Here is a 22,485-nt window from a genome sequence, read left to right as displayed (position 1 = left end):
GGAGAACTTTTTGTTTACTAAATGTTATAATGGAAATTTCGAACATCATGCAAAGAAGGGTTAAGTAGATTCTATTAACTGTAGAGTTTTAGATTTTAGAATATGGCAGAATGGATGTACGGTTCCTTTCTGCAGTCTTTTGATATCAACTTTTTCTTCTTTTCGTCATCAACAATAAATTTGACGTCACACATGGGGAGGGGACAAAGGGATGAAGTTATCTACGGAATGGTTAGAGAGCAAATAATTTAGTTGCTCGGGAGGGGATTGAAATCCTGATGACTTTGTGGCGTGACTACCGTACCAGCTTGCATGCAGTGCGATAAAAGTCTTCTAGATTACCATCCGTTTTGTCTTTAATGAAAAGATATCCTCACGAATCAGTGGGATGGAGTTCGTTCTGACAATATGTGGTTATTCTTTTTCAGAGTGCCTCTGGCACAGGCTTGGCCTTCATTGCATTCACCGAGGCCATCAACCAGTTCCCCGGCGCCCCCTTCTGGTCGGTGCTCTTCTTCCTGATGCTCTTCACCCTCGGCATCGACTCGCAGTTCGGCACTCTCGAGGGAGTCATCACTTCCATCGTCGACATGAAGCTCTTCCCTAACGTCCGAAAAGAGATACTCACCGGTAACTTTTCTTCTGAAGTAACATCCATTAACAACTCAACAAAAGCTTCATACAACAGAATTTTATTTCGATTCCTTATTTGCTTTTTGTAGATAGTTCAATATAATTAATTGCAAGATTAAAGACTATATAATATTTATTTTTTAAAAAAAACATGTTTTATAAATTTCGCATAAATTAGCGAGTAATTAATATTAAAGAATACCTATTATAAGCAATGTAATGGTGAACATTCTATATGGCAAGCAATTGGGGAATCGAATTATGCACTAATTACTAAAAGTGAATAATAGAGCAAGAAAAGGGAAGAGCCCGAAATATAAACATTTCAGGCTCAATCGTCAGCATATTAATTACATCTCATAGTTAAATTCTTCATGAAATCATTATTTGTCAGTTTAATGAATAAGAAACATTTCAAAAATAAATAAATTTAATAAAAATAGTTAAAAAATATTCTTTTGTAAGTGCAATTTTAAAATTTAAATATATTTTTTCAGTTATTATTACTTTTTTTACCTTTTAATCACATAATCATATGACATGAAGAAAATCAAATATTATTTTGAACCGAAGAACAATCTGAAATATCTGAAATATTGCAGATATTTTGGAATTAGGTTTGGCCAGTTCGATTATTACATGAAAAATCTGGTAACTAAACTTAGATTATTTGTTATATATCAATACAAATTATTCAATTAAATAATAATTATCTTAGAAAGTATAACATCAAAACTATTCATAGATTTTGTTTATGTAGGTAATAGCATCCTAACCGAATGTAATGGAGTTTCTTATTCAAATGCACTAGGGTAGGATATTTAGACTTCTGCCTCTGGTGATATCTAGGTAGTCGTTTGGATTGTTTTGTACTTCTTTTTGCTAAGAGAGGTTGACTAGTTGTACTATACCAAGTTGGTTAGTCACAACAAAGTAACTTTTAAACTTTATGTACAAATCTATGAGCAAAACGATGTGTAACAACATATCATCTGGATGGCATTTTCTAGATAGCATGTTATAGATAATATGAATAACATTTTATTATCCGAATTGCTTTGTTTATTCCAGTGTCCTCAAGTGTGTGTGTCTTTCTTGCAGGTTTAACGTGCCTCTTATGTTTCTTCCTGTCGCTCATCTTCTCACAAGGTGGGGGCAACTACGTGTTCACTCTGTTCGACAACTACAGCGGGAATTTCCCTCTCCTCATCGTCGCCTTCTTCGAATGCATTGCCATCTCTTACATCTATGGTCTGAAAAGGTGAGTTTTGAAAATTCAAATACTCTTACGATTCTTCAACCAAGAAATGCGCTTGCATCTTTCGGATATTTAGAGCCATTTTTTGATTTCCTTATTTTAACTACTGACTCTATTAATTTAGACTGAAACAAGAAGTCATCTTCATTAATCCTATATCCTAGTAGGGCATATATAGTGTGCAATATTGGATGATATTAAATCGTATTCTCAATTTTGTATTATATTGTTGAATATTAAATTATATAATATAATATTGCACAATATTGAATGATATTGGGCAACAAGAAGTACTAACTGGGAATTGCAAAATCAGAAAGCATCATAAATATTTAATTGAATCCGCATTAAACAGTGTAACATATTGAAATATTTAGAAAATTAAATAAAAAGTAACGATTTATAAGATGAAATGCTTATGTAAAAATGAATGATTTGTAGTTGTTCAGTATATAATCGATGAAGGATCAGAAGTGTTTTTGACTAGGAAACAAACTGTTCATAATATTAAACTATATTTATTTTTATTCATCTAAAAATGTTATTGTTTTGTCATAGTACACTTTTACCTTCTAGTATACTGACAGCTAAAAATTTCATGCTGTCAGATCAAGAAATATCAGTAACCAGGCGTATAGATCCATAATTATGATGGCGAAGAACCAACTACACTTGATGACATTGGACCCTTGTAAACAATAAAGAAAACTCTAGAGAAAACGTATATTGGTACTGAAAAAGGATAGAAAAAACATTACAATTACATTACGTATTAAATTGTGAAACGTTAAAAATGCATAAAATACATTAAATGTACGTTAACTTGTTACATTAGGAGAGAGCTAAATGCAAAAAATTTGTCCCTAACTGAAGATTTAATGAATGGAATTTCTATATTTTTTGACATCAAGAGTCATCCAATTTCTTGCCCATCTGAATCTGTGTTCTCGCCATATTGCACAGACTTTGATCACATGATTTATAGATCCTTTTTTGGTGCCACATTGACAAGTCGAATTTGGTCAAAGAACCGACTTTGATGCACATAAAATATACCATGACCAGTTGTAAAATAAAACCACCCTTATTCGGTTAATCGAAACGTTTTAAAAATGTTCCAGTCATGCTTGAAGGATCGATTGACAATATATTTCTCTCACAACCTTGAGCTTACTAGCCGATGCACAAATATAAACATTTTTCAAAAGGGGCAAGCGCAGATACCTCAGTCTTTTATTAAGCAGCTATTTGTTACTCCATCATACAAGTAATACTACAACAATGCTCTTCCAAACTGGGAATTCAGAACGAAGCCGTTTTGTTCTCGAACGATATCTCTAGAAATTAAGTCACATATAAGAACTGAAGCACCACATTTCTTGCAGTTTATTTTTACAATTACGAAGGAAAGTTACTACGCCGTTGCTTGTCTCCAGATTAAAACATCTGGACACGTTGGAATGGAAATATACGTAGAACAGAGAACCGAGCTCGAGAGCTTTAGTTTTCGGTATATCCAAATGGCTAACAACACTTCTTGCAGCATGCAGAAATCGTGTTATACACTTTCATAACAACGTTATAGACAGCAACAAATGGAGCTCTATTGTTTTAAATCACTATCATTTCGAGCGAATTCATTCAAACAAAAATATCCGAAATTTCCTTGCGATTGGTTCAGCGGGTAGGCCTCTAGAGTTCATGTATCTCGGAAGTTGCTTTATGATAACCCTGTACATTTATATACTGCATTACAATACTGAAATGATGATGAGTTACTTTCATGATTGATCTTTCAAATCCAGTTGGATGATTGAAATGCTTAATACCTGATGACATCACTAGAGAAGTTCCGTTTAAATCCGTCCGCACTTGAGTGTCAAGACCTTACGGTAATTAAAACTTAGACTCAGACTGACAGTTAAGCATATCCCAGATTATACATAATAAGGAGGGGTATATATGCTTTGATCGAACTAGTATATTTGGATATCAGCTATGGTTTAGATCTAGCTAAGGAAAGACAAAGCTTGTACACACACACACACACACGCACACACACACACACACACACACACACACACACACACACATATATCACATAGTAATGTATGAGAGAAGATGTGAATTTGTAGATGAAAGCACATTATTTCATTTATTACACACATATATATCATCAATTTGTAGATGAAAGCACATTATTTCATTTATTACACACATATATATCATCTAGCTAAGGAAAGGCAAAGCTTGTACCCCCCCCCCACACACATATATATCACATAGTAATGTATGAGAGAAGATGTGAATTTGTAGATGAAAGCACATTATTTCATTTATTACACACATATATATCATCTTATTACACACATATATATCATCAATTTGTAGATGAAAGCACATTATTTCATTTATTACACACATATATATCATCTAGCTAAGGAAAGGCAAAGCTTGTACCCCCCCCCCCCACACACATATATATCACATAGTAATGTATGAGAGAAGATGTGAATTTGTAGATGAAAGCACATTATTTCATTTATTAATTTACAAATTTTCTAACATATATAAATTAACAAAATATAAAAATTTTCTAAAATGTTTTCATTAATAAAAATAATTTCTTTAAATAATTATTTCTAGGAAAAATATCTTAGAAAATAATTTTATTTCATAACTAAAATGATTTTTCTTGCTATTTTACTTCTTTTATTTATTGCTTAGCAGAGAAATTAATTTCCTGATTGTACTTGTATTATGGAAGTAGAATTGAAGTAGTTAAAACGTTTTTGCAATCATTTGTCGATTGGAATTTATGCCCGTTAAATCTTGTCTGTTAAATTTGCTAAAAAATTCGTATATGATAAAAACAAGGGTTTTAAAAGATTAAGGCACAAACAATATATTTCATAAAAACTTCAAACCTGTCTAAACTGAAAAATCTGTCAACTGAGAAAACAATTTCTTGGTCCACTGTGATAAACAAAAAATGTATATGGTACTCTCTATTTGTAAATGTTTCTTGTATGATAATCTTTAATTTCATTACCTATTTTGTGCGTGAGTAGGCTCTTGAATATTTTTGTGAGAATATGTATACCTTCACTTTTTCAATTGAAAAAAAATATATCAATGCGGTAGTTGTTGGATGAGGAGGGATTCTCTAATATTTATACTAATTCAGAAGTACACTGGAAGCTCTAAAATGTGCCACAGATCAAAGAAGGGGATAGAAATGTCTGTAGTTGTTTACAGTCAGTTTCTTTTTTGACAGGTTCAGTGACGATATCGAACTGATGACTGGCAAGCGACCCAGCTGTTACTGGCTGTTCTGCTGGAAATATGTGGCGCCGGCTGCTATGTTGACCATATTAACTGCCTCTTTCGTCCAAATCGCCACCGAGGGAAGTAGCTACGAGGCTTGGGATAAGGAAACGGTGAGAATTCGTTTCGAATGAATCTGCAATCGTTTTTTCTCTTGCATATATAAATTAACCAATCGCAAATACTGGCAAAGGGATGTATTAGGTGTTTGCGAGGAATTTAATCAGAGACATCTATTGATAAACGTGCAAAGTATCTATACAAACGACAATGGTCTTGGGTTTTACAAATTTACTATTACTTTATTGTTATCATTTTGAAAGTTTTCTATTCGGTATTATTGAGTTATTCAGTGTATAAAGACCCCAATCATGGAATGCTCCAAATTGCATTTTCGACCATTGCTTTTTTTGTTTGATTTGAAGAAATCTGCTGCCTAAGACTATCAGAGACTTTTAGAAACTTATGATAATGCTGCTCCGTCTCATCCCAATTGTCGGTTTTGATTTCAACGATTTAAGAGTGGGGATTTCGATGTCAATGACAAATAACGGCCTGGAGGATCACAAAAAAAAAAAAAAAAAAAAATCGAAGACAATCCATTGCAAGACTTATTGGACTAAAATGGGAAAAAGTTGTAAAAAAAGATGGGAAATATTTTGATTGATAGATATCGTACCACTTTTTCTCATTAAATACCTTTTTAAATTAGTGCTTAGTGTATTAATTAAAAAAATGTAAATTTTTCAATAGCTTAAATACTGATGTTAAATAATTAATAAAATAATTACTACTACTGCACAAGGGAAATGAGTTTATTTACTCAAATATTCCTCTAAAAGAAGACAAACTTTAATTGATCTTTCTCCAGAAAATTAATATACGAGAGCAGAAATAAATTGAAAATGATCTTTAAACATCTATTAATATTTTCAACATATCTAAACCGGTGCGTAAGTCAAATTCTTGCACTAAAATTTTGATGTTGATTTATTGAAATGTAGAAGTATTTAGATGAGTTTACTGTTAAATTATTTTGACATTGTGAAGGACAATGTTTCAGTATATTACAATATTTCTTTCAGGCCACCACCGTGAAGCAAGAATGGCCTGGCTGGTGCCACTTCGTGATTTCTTTCCTGATTTTGGTCGCTGCTATTTGGATTCCGCTGGTGGCGTTCCTGGAGGCATGTGGAATCCACCTGTTGCCTCCTGAAGAACCTTCCTGGTTCCCCGCCGAAGAGCTTAGGGACTACCATGGACTTATTCCCCACAAAGTGACAGACCTCGAAAAGTGCCTCTTCTGCATGAAGGACGACGAGCCGGAAGAAATGTGAAGAATCTTCTCTGATGGAATGAAGCGTCATCAAAGAATATTATCCTACTTGTGGTGGAATTTTCTGCCCTTTAAAGGTCCCTTTCCTCGTGACTTACGTCGTGTTTTTTGAGTAATTATCGTGCCTGTGAGTTTTCAGTATTGACAGGAGCAGAAGAATACAAGGACATCTACCACATTTCAAAGGAATGAAGTAGCAGGCTAGCGAATTACTGTTTCTATCTAATGAAATGAATCTATTGATATCAGAGATTTGTTCTTTCAGATTCCTGTATGAAATTCATGATAACACAAACCGGAATTCAAGATAATTTATTGTCTTGTATATGAAGGAATAATCAATGTGAGGGCTTTAACCAGACTGTTGAAAAGCTTCTGAGACGGATAGCATTGTCTTTTTAAAGAGTTATATAGAAAACATGCTTGTGAAGCTACAATACATTGTGTAGATGATGAATATCGAAGGAAAACTTCAATACTCTTGAAAATTTGTCTCTTCCTTGATACATGTAGATCGAAAGATATGCCTGGAACTTATAAATGTAACGTGAAACAGAAAATACTTTTTCTTCAACACATTAAATATCAATTTTCTGCGGTTTTCTGTTGAATAATTAGAAGACTGGATGTGCAATACGTTGAGTTTGGCATCTTTTATAGGTAGAAGGTGCCCGGATACATACGACAGTACATCGTTATATTGTTACTTGTTTAGCACTGTAACCGTTATCATTGTTATCTTGAAGCATTATAAAATGTAGTTAAATTGAAACCCATTCCTAAATTAGAAACCATATCATACCTCATTCATTCATGTAACTAGACACATCTTTTTATGTTAAATGTTTATTTAATGTATTCCGTACTTTTTATTTTGTAAGCAAATTTTCCCTTTTTCCTTTACTTTTCGATGTTTGGATTGAATTTTGATTTTGGTTTCTTTATAAACTTTCAATTGTAAAAAATAATCTGTTGCCTGAGATTTAAATTAATTTTGATGAGCTGTGATTTTTCCTTATCACATATATCAAAAGTTTCACCTTTTTCATTGAATGTAAATATTATGTCTTATGAATTTATGAAGATTCTCTGACCAACATTAATGACAATTTTTATGGAAGATAAGATTTCCATAAGGAAAAGATTCTAAGAGAAATATTCCAAAAGCTATAAGTTCGTTTACAGAGTTTACTAGAACTTTCATCCAAAAGTGAAATATTTTTCTGATGGTTCAAGGCAGAAACAATTTAAATATGTTGAACAGAATATGTAAAACCAATATTAATATCTTGTTTGGATGAAAAATATCGAGTTGTTTCTGATTCGCAGATAGATGAGCTGCCTTTTTCTTGTGTACAATTTTGAATATGAGTGCCAATTACTTGCACATCATGTCCAAATTAAGCTTAACATATAGCTTATTACGAACTACAAATGGACAATTTTTTGAACATTTTATTCTTGAAATGTAAGTATATGCCTTCAGACAAAAAAAAATCCATCTAATTTCTATTTATCTAATAAAATTATGTTTATTTTTATTTATTTAAATTTCTATTTATTTTAATAGAGATATACTTATAGCTTGTGAAAGATATTAGATATGACTTGTAAAAATCATAGTCATCAGTCTAGGAAAGATTATTATATATTTGAGTTTTATAACTTTTTTTTTTCAGTAAAGTATCTTCAGTTTTGAATTCATCTAGTATTTTGACCCACGAAGTCCAAATAGCAAGGTTTGTCTTTAGGATGGGAAAATGATGAGCTCGGACACTGTCACGAATACAATATGTAGGCAGGTCTGTTTCGCATCAAATTTGTATTGGTGGTCAAAGATTCCGCTGCTGACTTAGTGTGGAAATGTATATCTTTCTAGTACCGCCCTCATCATCTAAACGAGTTCCTAGATCGGGAGATCCAACCAAATGGTCTTCATATTGTTTCAAAAGAGAAATAAATCTATTAAGAAATCAATCAATCACTACCCATTTGCTGGCTCTTATTTCCTTTATACCTTTACATTGAAATAAATATTTCACCTTATTTAGCTAAGCTAGGAAGAATAAATTCAGAAATAACCATAAATCCTTTCCGTTTTATGTTATTTTCATTTGGCAATTCTTGAAATGTTTTTCAGTTTTGGTAGATAATTACTTATTTGTGAAAAACCGAAGTATGGCTAATGCGTTCTCTTAAAAGAAAAACTGATTACAAGAAATTGTTTATTATTTTCATCATCAAATCCAAATCTAAAAATTGTACACATGCTGCGTTTTTCTGCTTTTATTCCTTCAGTGACAACTTGAAATGTTTATACCGTTAACGTCAATTACAGTTTCTTCCTTTTCTTTTCAATGCACGAAATTTCGTTCGCCTCAAATGTAAGAAATCCTTTAATGAATTCTAAGTTTATATATTTAGAAATGTTTTATGGTTTTGATACATATGAAGATTTTATTTAACTTTAATTTCACTGTCCTTAGCAACTTTATTGCAGTTTTTAGTGCACGTATCTGACCTGTTGAAACACTCTGAGCTCTCTTGAACCAATCAGCAAAAGAGGATCTTGTCTTTTTCTTAATCTCTCTGATCGTTGTGCACTTAATCTGATCAATGTTTGGAAAACATTTTTTCCATTCTATATGTACACTTGATGTTTCTCAATGTCCTTGAGGCATACACTCCACTCCACCCTCTTCATTCTAGGGGATAAGTCGATTTTTTCTGCATTACAATTGTTCGCACATATCCTTGATCTCTGTACCCAAATTCCTGAAGACCATCGTCATATAAAGTTTGAAAAGTTCAGTGGCAAACGTAAATAAAGGGATCGGTGTTGCCAATTAATTCAGAAAATCCATTTTGTTTATTCCGTCAGCTATCTGATCACCTTAAGCCATGTTTTGTACCACTGCCTGCAATATTAACTTCGTTTCTTGGCGTTATTTTGGAGATAGGGTGACTTAGCATCTTTAAATAGAAAAAGTGTTAAAAAATCTGGAATTCAAAAAATGAAATGAGCATTTTCTTACATCTGTTTGGAAATATACTGTTATCCATAATATTAATTCATACTGAATTTTTTAAATTATTATATGAAGAATTGGAGATAAATGAAATGATTTTACTTAAAAATTGCAACTCAAATCTTTCCAAATTAATAATAACAATAAAAATTAATTCCCGATACTCTAATGACATATTTTTGAAGAAAAGAATTTTAGAAATTGACACGTATGACCTGCGATTTTTCCTAAAAGTAAACAAGGCAGGAATATATGTTGTTACCAATCAATAACATACATTAATTTAAACAATAAACTTTTAATATTGTCCATATGTCTTAATAATAATGTTGAGAATGTCGGATAATAATAATGTTGCAAATTTAGAAACGATATCGCAAATTTATTGTAACCTTTATACATTTAGGGATATATATTAAAAATCGGCACACGATGTTTTTGATAAAAAAATATTTTAATCAATCAACAAGCCTTTTAAAATAGCGTATTATATAATTAATAGATTATAAAAGATTATGGCGTAATTTCTGTTATAGCTCAAAAATTAAATTTATAAATTATCCAAATTAAAACATTTAAAGCATAAGCGTTCTTTTTAATTTGATAGTCATATTCTATATACTATCCTTATCAAAAACCTAACAGTAATAAATGAGATTTTATATCGAATGAAAGAGAAGGAATTCAATCCTTAATAGATTCGGATTATCTTTCAAAAATTTATTCGGTTGTGTTGCTAAGGTGATCAGATAACATCCAATTTTTGTGTGGGCATTTACCCTATTCTAATAAGCCACGTTTTCATCTAGACCTTTAAAGCGAATGCATTGATTTCTCCAGTCACGAACTCCCAGTATGCACGGGACGTTGCTGAAACATTTTCGAGTCATTCTGACGCAACGTTGCTGTGATAACTTACTTGGGATATGAATGTTTATTTTTCTATTTTGCGGGCAGAATCAAAGGCCGACTTCCTTTCCTAATAGATGGCACTATAGACGCACCACGTTGTAAAAAAATACAATAACAACGAATATATATTCTTCGTGGGTTTTTTTACAATTGCTCTTTAAAAACAGGAATTAGGGAAGCTAAAAATTGAGACAGACTGATATTGAATTGAAAATATCTTTAACATAAAAGCTGTGATTACCGAAAACAAATGCATGTAACTCTTTCAAACTTATTCTAAAATAAAATAAAAATCTGAGAAGTTAACAGTAAACAAAATACCACCTTTTTTTTCAAAATTGATTTGAATATTGAAAAAATGTATTTCGATATACTTGAATAAAATTCTGATTTCTTTTTTCTTTATGAAACTAAAGTGACCAGATCGTTTATTACTTGAAAATAATTATTTCATGTATTTTTTTTTTTTTGAGATAACGAAAGATATATAAAAAAATAAACCTTTGAAGAATTTTCCTTTCCCTTATATATTTATGATTAAAAAGACTTGACTTTTATTTTTGATTAAAATTTTCAAAAGCTGCAGTGATAAATAGATAAAAATAATTATTTTGTGAAAAAAAATTATCCTTCGTATACTCCGGATTCATACACCAAAAATCACCATACCCTGATTATATTCCCTAATGGAAACATAAACATGAAATATTTTTTCCCCTATAGATATCTACCTGTGTTATCAGAAAAACTCTATTAAGACGTCTCGGATTGGGCAGAATGACCTCTGTTTTAGATCTTTTTTGACCCCTTAATATCTTTTCACTGCAGTACTTGAAGCATTCCGGGTTTAAAGTTAGAAAATCTGGTTACTTTAGGGAAACAATAATTTTTTTTATAAAGGATTGTTTCATAAAGAAAGGAACATTGCTTATCTCTTCTTAATCAGATTTTGTAGTATTTCAATAAAAATGAAGACTTGTGTATTATTTTGAAATTAACTATATAGTAATGATGTAAGATAACAATAAAGTACAGATGAAAAATATATGTTGGTGATTTCAAAAAGTGATTCCTGTTTTTGTACATCGTGATTTAAATTGAACTGTTTTTGTTGTTGTTGTACATAGCCAAATGTTTGTGAATGTTGTTGTTATTAGAGGAGTCTCTATACATAGAATTGTACATGTTAGGAATATTTTTGTTGACTACACTCTGTGTATTGTAGAAGAATGCAATTAAAAAAATTGCCCATTCGAGTGCACTTTCCTTTTTTGCTTATTTTCGTGAAACAAGCCTCGTTTGAAAGATGGATTTAAAGTTACGAAAAGCCTTTTGAGTCTTCCAGCGGATAATTGATCGAGTGAGATGTTTTAAAATATAGAGAATCTTATTACATCTCCAATTTAAAATTTTAAGATTTTTTTTAATCCTCCAATTTTTAATCCTGCTTCATTTCGAGTATCAATAGGTTGGATGATATTTCAAGGAGCAAGATTTTATGTCATCTGCTAAGTCTTGTATCATATTGAAAAACTAAAAGGGGGTGCGGTCTCACAGATGTCGCGCAAAGAAATAGCTGAAATATATATATAAAAAAATCAGCCACTGAAACCGGTTGAAAAAGTGTACGTATAGTTAAGGTCACGAAACAGGAAGCTATGGAGCAATCCATTCGATTGGGCTAAAAATAGAACAGTGGTGACCATCGTTAGAGGTCTGAGATACTGCCCTTCTCAAGTTAAAAGTGGTATTTTTATCCATTGACACCAAGCCTAAATCATAAAGAATCACAGAAATCAGTCCTTTCCTTATCGATTGCCTTTTATCATACAAGTAAAATGACGATATCTCAGTCATCGTTTATTTCTTCTTTATTACTAACTAAATATTTCATTATTGGTAAGAGCAGAATTTGAAAATGTTTTTATCATCGTAAATAAATTGGTCCGAGAACCGAGAAAACAGGATCGAATTCTGTGATTTAATTTGCATTTACTTTAAAGATACGAGACATTTACAAGTGCAAACATTAAGAGAAGCGTGACTGTTCATCGAACGCATTCGTAAATTGTTCAGTGCATGTTTTTTAATTTGTAGGAATAGGTAAGCAAAGGTTAAAATTGCACCGGATGAATATATTTGGTAAATGAATGAAATGATAAAATTTCCAAGTATTATTTAAAAATATTTATTATTAATTACAAAAACTGATGATCTGATATTCCAAAGCTGAATGAATCCAGTTACATTTCATTGTCCTGAAATAGTTGCAGTACTTGATAGCTGGAAGATTCAAATCATTCAACCCTTTGCCTTAAGTTTTTACTTTAGTACAAAGTAAACAGACAGAAGATATTGAGATAGTTAAAAAAAAGTCAAATCGTCATGATTTTGACGGATTTCCATGTTTCAAACCACTTTCAGTTGAAAAACCCAATTTTGGGATTTTATCTATAAACGTGATGATTCAAAAACGATTTCAAATAGAGGGTTGAAATTTGATACATGAGCTTTACACTAAATTTGAAGATTTCTATGAAATGCGTAACGAAATCTTTTCAGAGGAATTCTGGCTTTCCGATTGTCCGAAACACGATATTTACAATGCATAAATAGCTAGACATATAAAATTTAGCATCTAAAATGTAAATGAGTTGAAATTTGGAATTAGATTCTTCAAGGGGTTGACCGTCTTTGAGTGTGTACTTTTGTGTGTATATAAACACCGTAACTTAGGTAAATATAATTTGGTTCACAGTTTTAGCATCTAGATAATTATGAAATTTAGAACCAAATCTATCAAAGGGGGGATCGTCTGTTGGTCTGTGCTTGTAAGAGTATGTAATCGCAATAACCGAAATAAATTTCCTTTTGTTAAGTCATTGCGTTTAAAATTTTGCGATTAAATTTTAGTTCAATGTCAAATTTTGGTCTCAAATGGTTGCTTAAAATCAACCAAAATACAAATTGGTTTTTCTGATGCTTGTATGTTAACCATGTGCCAGCGATTCATTACAAAAAAGAATGGCTAAATGTCGCATGATAGACTCAATAAAAACCCTAATTTCATGCCAGAGGTCAATCTTTTTACCATTGCTCCCCATTATCATGTGATTAATACACAAACAGAAGTTTTCTATACTGTACTACAAAGCATGCAACTCTCATTAAAGGGATTATGAATATAAACTTCTGAGCACTCATGGCCTTTCCCAGGTTCACAGCTTTACGAAAAGAAGAAGAATTCCGGATTTATTTAAAAATGCGAGAGAAAGTTTTAGGGAAACCACTCCAGCTGGATGTTGCTCACCTATACGAGTTATTATTCAAGTTATGTTAAAAAGCTCTCACAATGTCATTTCACTGTAAATGCCCAATAAAGTCATTTACTTGTAAAATAGCAGCCAATAAAGTTAACATAATAACATGTTTCGATCATTAACGAAACATGAGAATAATCTGGATCTTTCTCGTGTACGAAGTATAAAGTTCTGAAATGGCCAGAAAATTCAAACTTGAGATGTTCACGCATTTCCACATTTTAGATCTCCCTAAATTTAGAAACTGAAAAACACATTTTGATATTTAATTCCATAAAATTACTTAAATGTGATATCGAAATAATATTTGAAAGAGAAAAAGTGGTATTCTAGCTTTCGCAACAGTGCTCTCAAACAGTATTATTAATAGGATTTCAAAATACTTAGAGAAGACAATATTCTACAGCATTATATTAAAAACAGCATATACTACAGCATTATATTCAAAACATTTCAAACAATTTAACAAAATATAAATGAAATATCATAAGAACATTATAGTCGAGATAAATTACCTTTAAATACAAGCTTTTCATGAAATATAAAAATATATATTCAAAAAGGCTTTATTTTGCTAGTTATTAATTAATGTCATTCTGACTGGAGATAATTCAAAAACATAAACATCATTAAAGACATTTCTTGGTGTACTAAAAAGAAGAATTTTTTAAAATTGAAATATTTTTTACTTTTAAATTTAAGATCTATTATTTCTTCTCAGGACATTGTGGTGCCTTGGAAAGAAAATAATTATTTTAATTAATAAATATCTGATAATTAAGTTCTGAAAATAATAAATAGTGTATTCTTATCAAAAATGCACAAATTTTAATATTTTATGCATTTTTGAGTAATAGAGAAATACAATTCGAGAATTACACAAAATTAGAAGTCTCTAATACACCGAGAATTAAACAGATGACCAGTTAAAAAAAATCATCTTCAGAAATTTGAAACAACTCAGGTTAAGTTAAAAGATTTGAATACTAATGTTTCAAAGCATATGGAAATTATATTTAAAAAGAAGGAGTAGAGAAAAAAAAGTGTACCTCATGACAAAACTTATTATTTGATTTTTATCTATTGTTGAAAAAAAATGTATTTTCGAATTTAAGGTCCCAATATGTTTCCTGAGACTTTGCGACGGCATTTTTTTCGTTGATTATGCTCCACTTTAGAATATAAAAAAGACCCAAAATTAAGAAATAAAATCTAATATTGAAACAAAGAGAGTTTATTCATTCTTTTTCGTAGATAAACTTGACACATTACTAGAAAAACCGTTTCAGTCTTTCAGCTAAAGAGTTCATTCTTGTTTTTCATAAGTTTCAGAGTTCATAAGTTTCTGTCATTCTAGGGAATTAGGTTTGACAGTTGATATTAATGAGCTATTAAACTCACACATTAAACAATTATCATGGAAGTTGGTACCTTCACCAAAACATAACATAAACAAGCAAGATATACTAAGGTTCACCATAACATATACAAGCAAGATATACTAAGGTTCACCATAACATATACAAGCAAGATATACTAAGGTTCACCATAACATATACAAGCAAGATATACTAGCCCACACTAGAAAAATATTCTTCCGTAAAGTCAACGGGTTCGCTTGTATTGTGTGTATGGTGTAACACAATAAACAAGCCTCAGTAGAAAACAATGATGTTTATTAACACGTTGACATGAATGCACAGACAACAAATACACAGCCGAGACGTACACAAGCAACACATATCAGCACACAAACAAACAGCAGCCCACAAGTAGTAATCAGTAACTAACAACAATCACAACACATAAAGTGGTCACACAGAATTCAATAGTAGGAGGGAATTTACTTAGCTACACTTTACAGTCTCTCCAAACGCCTGCAATTTCCACTACTGCACGACTAGCAACTTCTCACAGGCTCGATGCTGTTTCTATAATAAATATGCACCAATGCACTAATCGTTTGAGCTTTACTCAAGACCTGCGCTCCGCTGGATCGATACAACTAATTTGTTGCTGATGACTCTCTATTCGACTCTAAACTTCTCGACAACTCTACACACAATTATCTTGGACTTGGACTGCTGGCTTTTTAAAGTTTCTCAAGCAGAGCAGAGAAGGTTCTGGAACAATCAAGCATATATCATCTGGCTCTATCGCCAAAATTCTTGAAGGTATCATCCATTTTGTCGTCAATCGCCAAATTCGTCGCCAAGTGGCCAAATGGTCGTCAAGCTGCCAAATGGTCACTGCTCCGGTATCCGATCAGCATCCAAAAGATCTGATTGTAAAATGGTCTTTCCTGCGAAGGAAACAACCGTGACGGGAAGCAACTTTACAAATTCGTAACCATATCATAGGAAAATGGAAAAAATTTAGAATCAATGCACTCACTCTAATGAGGAACATATTCCAATTACAATGTGAATGAAAAAGTTACTTACTATGAAGAAATATTTCTTCAGAAAAAGAAACCTTAAACAGATTGACAAGCCCCCCCCCCTTTTTTTTCTTTTTTGAATTTATGAAACTATTGACTTTGAGCTAACTCCTTGTTAGACACTTTTATTTTAATATATCGATCGTCAGCATCGATAAGAGGAAAACCATATTTCTCAACATATTTTTCTTTGTCTTATTTCTGATTTCTAATTTGCATGTCTTTTTGTGCAAGCTAGATCTCCAGTCAAGCGCCTTACGTCAGTTTCTGCTTTCCCATAATGTCGAAATGTTACAATAGGACAAAATCTAAAATATGTAGACAATGATAAATGATAGAAATAATCACATTGTTGATTCCATTATTTTAAGAGAAACAATCCTGAGATGGCCAAAAGATTTTTTCTAAAAAATTGACTGTTACTAAATAGCGACAATTTAAATTTAAAAAAAATGCCAAAGGCAGTTTCGGTTTCTATATTACATGAAAAGCTAATTTCGTATTTAAAATAAGAAACAAAGTTCCTATAAGCAATTTTATTCCGTCTTTCATTACTGTAAGCTATCTTGCTTTTTCATATAAAAAAACATAAATATGGTGCGAATTCACTGATTTAACAGAGAGAAATTTTTCATCTAAAGAGGAAAATTATCTATATCTAAAGTGGATTTAGCAACAAATTTCAGTAAATATTTACCAGATTTTGATATTAATCACGAAAAATGAAAAAGGTACATAAAAAGGGCAATGTATTTAATTTCAACTAATGAATAATTTTGAATTATAGAATTATATTTAATTGATCGAATTTTTTTGTAATATTTTTTCACACAAAAGAATGCTTGTTGCAATATTATCTATTTTTGCATAGTTTATATTTCTCGATATTTGTTATACAGAATTGATATCAGCTCCATTAGTTATACCCAAAAAAAATGCCTCGCACTAATGACATATCAATATCTGTTTTTTTTTTTTGAAAAACTTATATTTGGAGAAAAAATTATTAATTCCTCAAAAGTGGCTACAATTACTTCAATTCTAAAAAAGAAATATCTTGTTATAAAAGTACCTTCCAGCCATTTTAGATTGTAATATAATAGCTGACATTCTGAAAAAAAAATTGGAGAAAATAAATTTAAAATTATTATTTTATCTCAGCTATTCCGACTGAACACATTTTCTAACTCCTGTATGGTCTAACTCCTGTATGGTCAGCAATAGTATGTAATGTTTTTCAAGAACCAATGGCTCCAAAGTAAGGTTAGTTTTGGTTTTCAAATTTAATCGTCGCTCCAACACGCCCCCCCCCCACCTTATTTAAACTGATCATAATATTGCGACGTTAATACGCATAGACGTTATAATAGCGTCTTAGACTTTTAAGAAAATATTTTTTTTTTCTGTCTGCGATTTCGAGTAGACAGAAAATCTCTTATAATCATCTTTCAATGTCTGTGTTTGTTAAATAATACAGATATCGATTTGAAATTTTCAATAGTCATTTTCACCTAAGCTGTGCATATTAAAGTAGAATTAAAAAAAATTTCTAAAATTGAAAGAAAAGCATATTTTTCCAAACCTAAGTTTTCATTAAAATTTACTCTTGCTTTATTCAAATTGTCTTAATGTTGAATCATTCAAGATATAGATATTTTTAGTGTCTTTAACACTTGCATTTAAACATTATGCTTAAATTAATAGTTTCTTATTTAAAAGAAAAAAAATAGGTTCTGAATTCTTTTCTTCCTTATGTATTCAAATATGCGCGAACAAATAAAGTGGGAGGTGGTAGACGGCCAACTCAACAATTTAAAATAATAAAATTACTGCTACATATGTATGATTTCCCCAATGTGATACTTTTCAAAGCAACTTGGATGGACTATTATAACACCGCGCTTGATCATGACATATGGCCAGTTGACACGCACAGTTAAATGACAAGAATAGAGAGAGACATTTGTCATATGACTCACGCTATTAAACGAAATGATAAATTAGTTCTATACTCTTTAAAATAGAGCAAATTGAGTAACATGATTTTCTAAACCACTTTTATACATAGTATCATAGCATGATAATATGTGAGACTGATTAATATCTTTTTTTTTAAATGTTATGTACAGTCCACCAGCCTACCCGAGTTGGGTGTAAATGGTAAACTGGAAAGGAGAATCACCCAGACAGCCGGAAGGTCCCCCGGGTCAGCCCAGAAGTCCGGACAGCTTTATTAATCTTAAAAAAGTATACAAACATTGCCCAAGAACATGGGCAGTAATTAATTACTTAAAATAATAGCAATACATTAAAAATGAATAAAAATATGTTTGTAAATGGCTCGACCTATTACAAGATGGGGAGAGAAAAGCAAAGCCGGGAGCACATTAAAAAGAGACGGTATGTACACAAAACAACAAACAAACAAAATTAAGACAAAATAAACCAGTGAACTATAAAAAAATGAAATTCAAAATTTTAAAAGTGGCAGGCGAGGAGGACGGAGGAAAGCTCGCCGGGAATCGCGACTAACTGCAATTAACCTAGGCTTAGTTTTAGGTGATGTATAAATAGCTCTGCATATAAGTTTATTTAAGTAACTGGATATAATAATTTAGGTTAGTATGAATAACAACCTTCCAGCTTGAAGGGAAGAAGAGGAATTAGAATCTGGCTCGAAAGAGGTTTTTATAATTTAGTTAACAGTAGCTTTTAATGTCCCCTAACACTTAATCTGATACGTTTCCATTTCTCATCTGCCGCCACAAGCGAAACCCATCATAAGGATTAAAATTAATTTATTTCTCTTTTTTTTATTTCAGTGTCAGTGTTTTTATTCAGAGAAGAAGCGGGCGTCCCGGAAGTCGGTGGTATATTTTTTTATTATTTTTTTTTAATATTCTAATTAATTAATTTACTAAATGAACACCCGGTCGACCAAGGGGGTCGGTCGATAAAAAGTTTTTTAAAGAAAATTTATCTATCCCGTGTTCCCTTTTTAGATTCAGCCTAAGTAGAAACGGTCTTGCACATCCTCCTTCGCCATTAACACTATAAGGTAATCAACAGATTAAAATAATTTAAATATATAAAAGAACAAAATATATATACAATTTAAAAATACACATCACAAGCAGAACGTGATAAGGTTCACAGTTTAAAAGCAAAACAAAAATATATACATATATATATATATATATACATACATATATATATATATATAAATACAGACATATATATATATATATATATATATATATATATATATATCATAAACAAATCCGGAGAAAGAAAAAAGTACAATTAAAAACAGGCAGACGAATTAAAAGTTTAGGATAGCCAAACAAATAAGACGTAAACTGATTAAAACCATTAAAAGTTTAAAAAAGATGCACAACCGCCAAAATAAAACCCGACTCAACAGCAAGACATCATAACACAATCACAACACGACACAAAAACAAAACTATGTACAAGAACAGAACTATGTACTGAAGACACAAATCAAACAATGAGAAAAACACACATTAAAAACAAACACAAACGTCTTAATTGGGTAAAAGACGAATTTGGTAAAAAGCAGGTCAAAATAGGGTACGTCATGATTTGGGTAAAAGACACTAAAAGGTAAGTAAAAGATGGTAATTTTCATGTGTTGCTAAAATTCAAGTCAGACAAAGACTGTCAGGAATTGGTAAAGGACACTAAAAGGGTGGTAAGACGTCGTAAATTGTATAAAAACTTCCAAGTTTAACGGCGCATAGTTAAAATTTTTATAAGATAAATAATTAAAATTGTTTATGTTAAAATTAGGGATTGCAATACCGGTATACCAGGATACCGAATACCGGTATTTTGAGCCATTTGTACAATTTTGTAATACCGGTATTCACAAGTTTAAATACCGGTTTTCCGGTATTTACTAGAAATGTTTTAAATTGTCTCCATTTTATGTTCAGTATCGCGAACATAGCAAAATAGTATACGTTTTTGTTTTTATGTCTCCCTAACGGCTGAAATTAATTAGCTAATTAATGGCTTAATTAATTGCTTAAATCTAAATGAGCGAAACATGGATTATCCCTGAAAGAAAATATTGCATCCATAATGACTGAGAGAGCAACAATTATGAAAAAAGTTGGAAAGTTGATTGGTGCACATCAGCAGTTGTGCTATGCACATGGAATTCAATTAGGAGTAATAGATGTATTATACCAAAAAAATAAAGAACAGAAAAATCCAAATACTGGGGATATAGAAACTTCGGATTCCGACATTGAAGAGAGTGAGAGTGATATTGACAATGAAGATAATGACAATGCAATTGTTGAAGAAGATATTGCTAATGAGTATGAAATATTAACCTATCAAGAATTGCTTCCTATAATTTATAAAGTTGGAAAAATTGTTAAGATATTTAAACGTTCCCCTATAAAAAGGATATATTACTTAAATATATACTAACTGAAAATAAAGCAGAATATATGTTAATATTAGATTCTAAATCACGTTGGAATAGTTTACTCCTAATGATGGAATGATTTTTGAAACTGAGAAATTCAATCCAAAAAGCAATAATCGACTTAAACCTGTAAATTAATTTTTCAGATAGTGAATTCGTCTTAATATCCAGAACTATATCAGCTCTACTTTCAATAAAACTGACTATTGAGGCATTATATCGGAGAGATTCTAATAACACCTAATGCAACAATAAATTTCATGTTTCAGTCACTGAAAGAACAGCACGCATCACTATCTGAAGAATTATATATTACATTGAAAAACCGCACAGAAGAAAGGCATACCGAAATAGAAAATGTCTTATGGTATTTACATAATTATAGTGATTTTAAAAATGAAAAGGAAAAAGAAAAAAAGAAAATAACCAATTCAAATCTGATTAAGTTTAAAGTAAATTTTCTTAAAATTTTTTACCCACAAACCTATCCACATTCAGAAGAATTCGGTACAGTTATCGGAGATTTTGATAGCACTAATGTGAAAGGAATTGTCTCTTGAACAAAAATTAAAATTAGCGATAAAAAAATCAACAAACCAAAATACAATACAGAAATCAGCTATATCCAAAACCATCCGACGAGAAATCGATTTATTTGAAGATCAGAGATATAGAGGTAAGTACTTGGAAAAAGTATATTGCGCATTGTTAACAGTACCACCAACTAGCGTAGATGCCGAAAGAGCGTTTTCGATAGCTGGTAATTTTTACACAAAATTACTTTTCAGGCTTAATGACAGTACAATTGATGCATTCATTATGTTTTTTAAGATCACATTCCAAAATTTTGTAATAGTACCACAGACTGAATAGTGATACACTTTTTTTTGTGATTTAAATAAATAAGAGGTTTCTTTACTTTTTTGTGATTATATACTGTTATAATTTATAAGTTACAAATCATTTTTTGTGATATTTACTCTCCCTGACAAAACTGGCAAATAAAACAAAGAAACACCTGTGTTTTCTTTCCTTTTCTAAAATTTCTTATACCGGTATTAAGATTTAAAAAATACCGAATACCGGTATTGAAATTTTGGTCTAGTATTGCAATCCCTAGTTAAAATCTAAGAAGCGTAACGTATTATTGGGGGGGGGGGAAAGGAGGAGTTGGGGAAGGTGATGCTATTTAAACGAGCGATGGAGTGGATATTACAAAAACCAAGCAGCCATTATAATAAGATTGTATTGTTGATTATGGACATAGGAAAACTTCAAAGCAGTGGAGAGCGAGAAGTATAAAAACAATGTCCAGAATAATAAAAACCCAATGAATATAAATGTGTTCGACATTGTAAAAACTTAATAAAAACATTAATTTGTAAAAATGATGATGGTGAGATATGATGTGATGGTATACAAGAAAGAAGTTCTGAAACTCTAATGAGAATGAGTTCCCTAAAAATTCTCCGTAAAAATTAAAAAAAAAGAAGATAAGAGTAATAGGTTCATGATATAAAAGACTAATAAAAAGTTTATAAGATAAAAATTTCTAAAATCATTTTTGGTGGTGCCGAGAGAGAGCGGGACTGATGTCAAATAAGTTTAAAAGTTTGAGTTGAAAAAAAAAACTTAATTAAAATATAGTGATGAAACAAAATTTTGATAATTAGATGGTTCCATAAAAACAATCCAAAAACCTGGCCCAGCTTCCCCCAACATAGCAACCACGTAGCTCGAAAACGAGATCGGCGGAGGGCTGGGAGGC

At 31.2% G+C, this 22,485-nt stretch overlaps 1 protein-coding gene across 1 annotated transcript in view; it reads left to right on the top strand.

Moving 5' to 3' along the window:
• LOC129981049 (sodium-dependent neutral amino acid transporter B(0)AT3-like) overlaps positions 1-11,751 on the top strand; it is a 32,579-nt gene extending 20,828 nt beyond the window's left edge. Inside the window, exons 7-10 of the mRNA XM_056091663.1 lie at positions 429-630; positions 1,735-1,894; positions 5,169-5,331; positions 6,304-11,751. Of these exons, the coding sequence (XP_055947638.1) occupies positions 429-630; positions 1,735-1,894; positions 5,169-5,331; positions 6,304-6,555 (777 nt within the window). The 3' untranslated portion in view covers positions 6,556-11,751. The remainder of the gene's footprint in view (positions 1-428; positions 631-1,734; positions 1,895-5,168; positions 5,332-6,303) is intronic.
• The last annotated feature ends 10,734 nt before the right edge of the window (positions 11,752-22,485 follow it).

The sequence above is a fragment of the Argiope bruennichi genome, chromosome 8 (assembly GCF_947563725.1).
Source record: "Argiope bruennichi chromosome 8, qqArgBrue1.1, whole genome shotgun sequence".
Taxonomy (NCBI): domain Eukaryota; kingdom Metazoa; phylum Arthropoda; class Arachnida; order Araneae; family Araneidae; genus Argiope; species Argiope bruennichi.
Note: the sequence above shows the minus strand (reverse complement) of the source record. Positions and strands in the feature narration are given on the sequence as shown.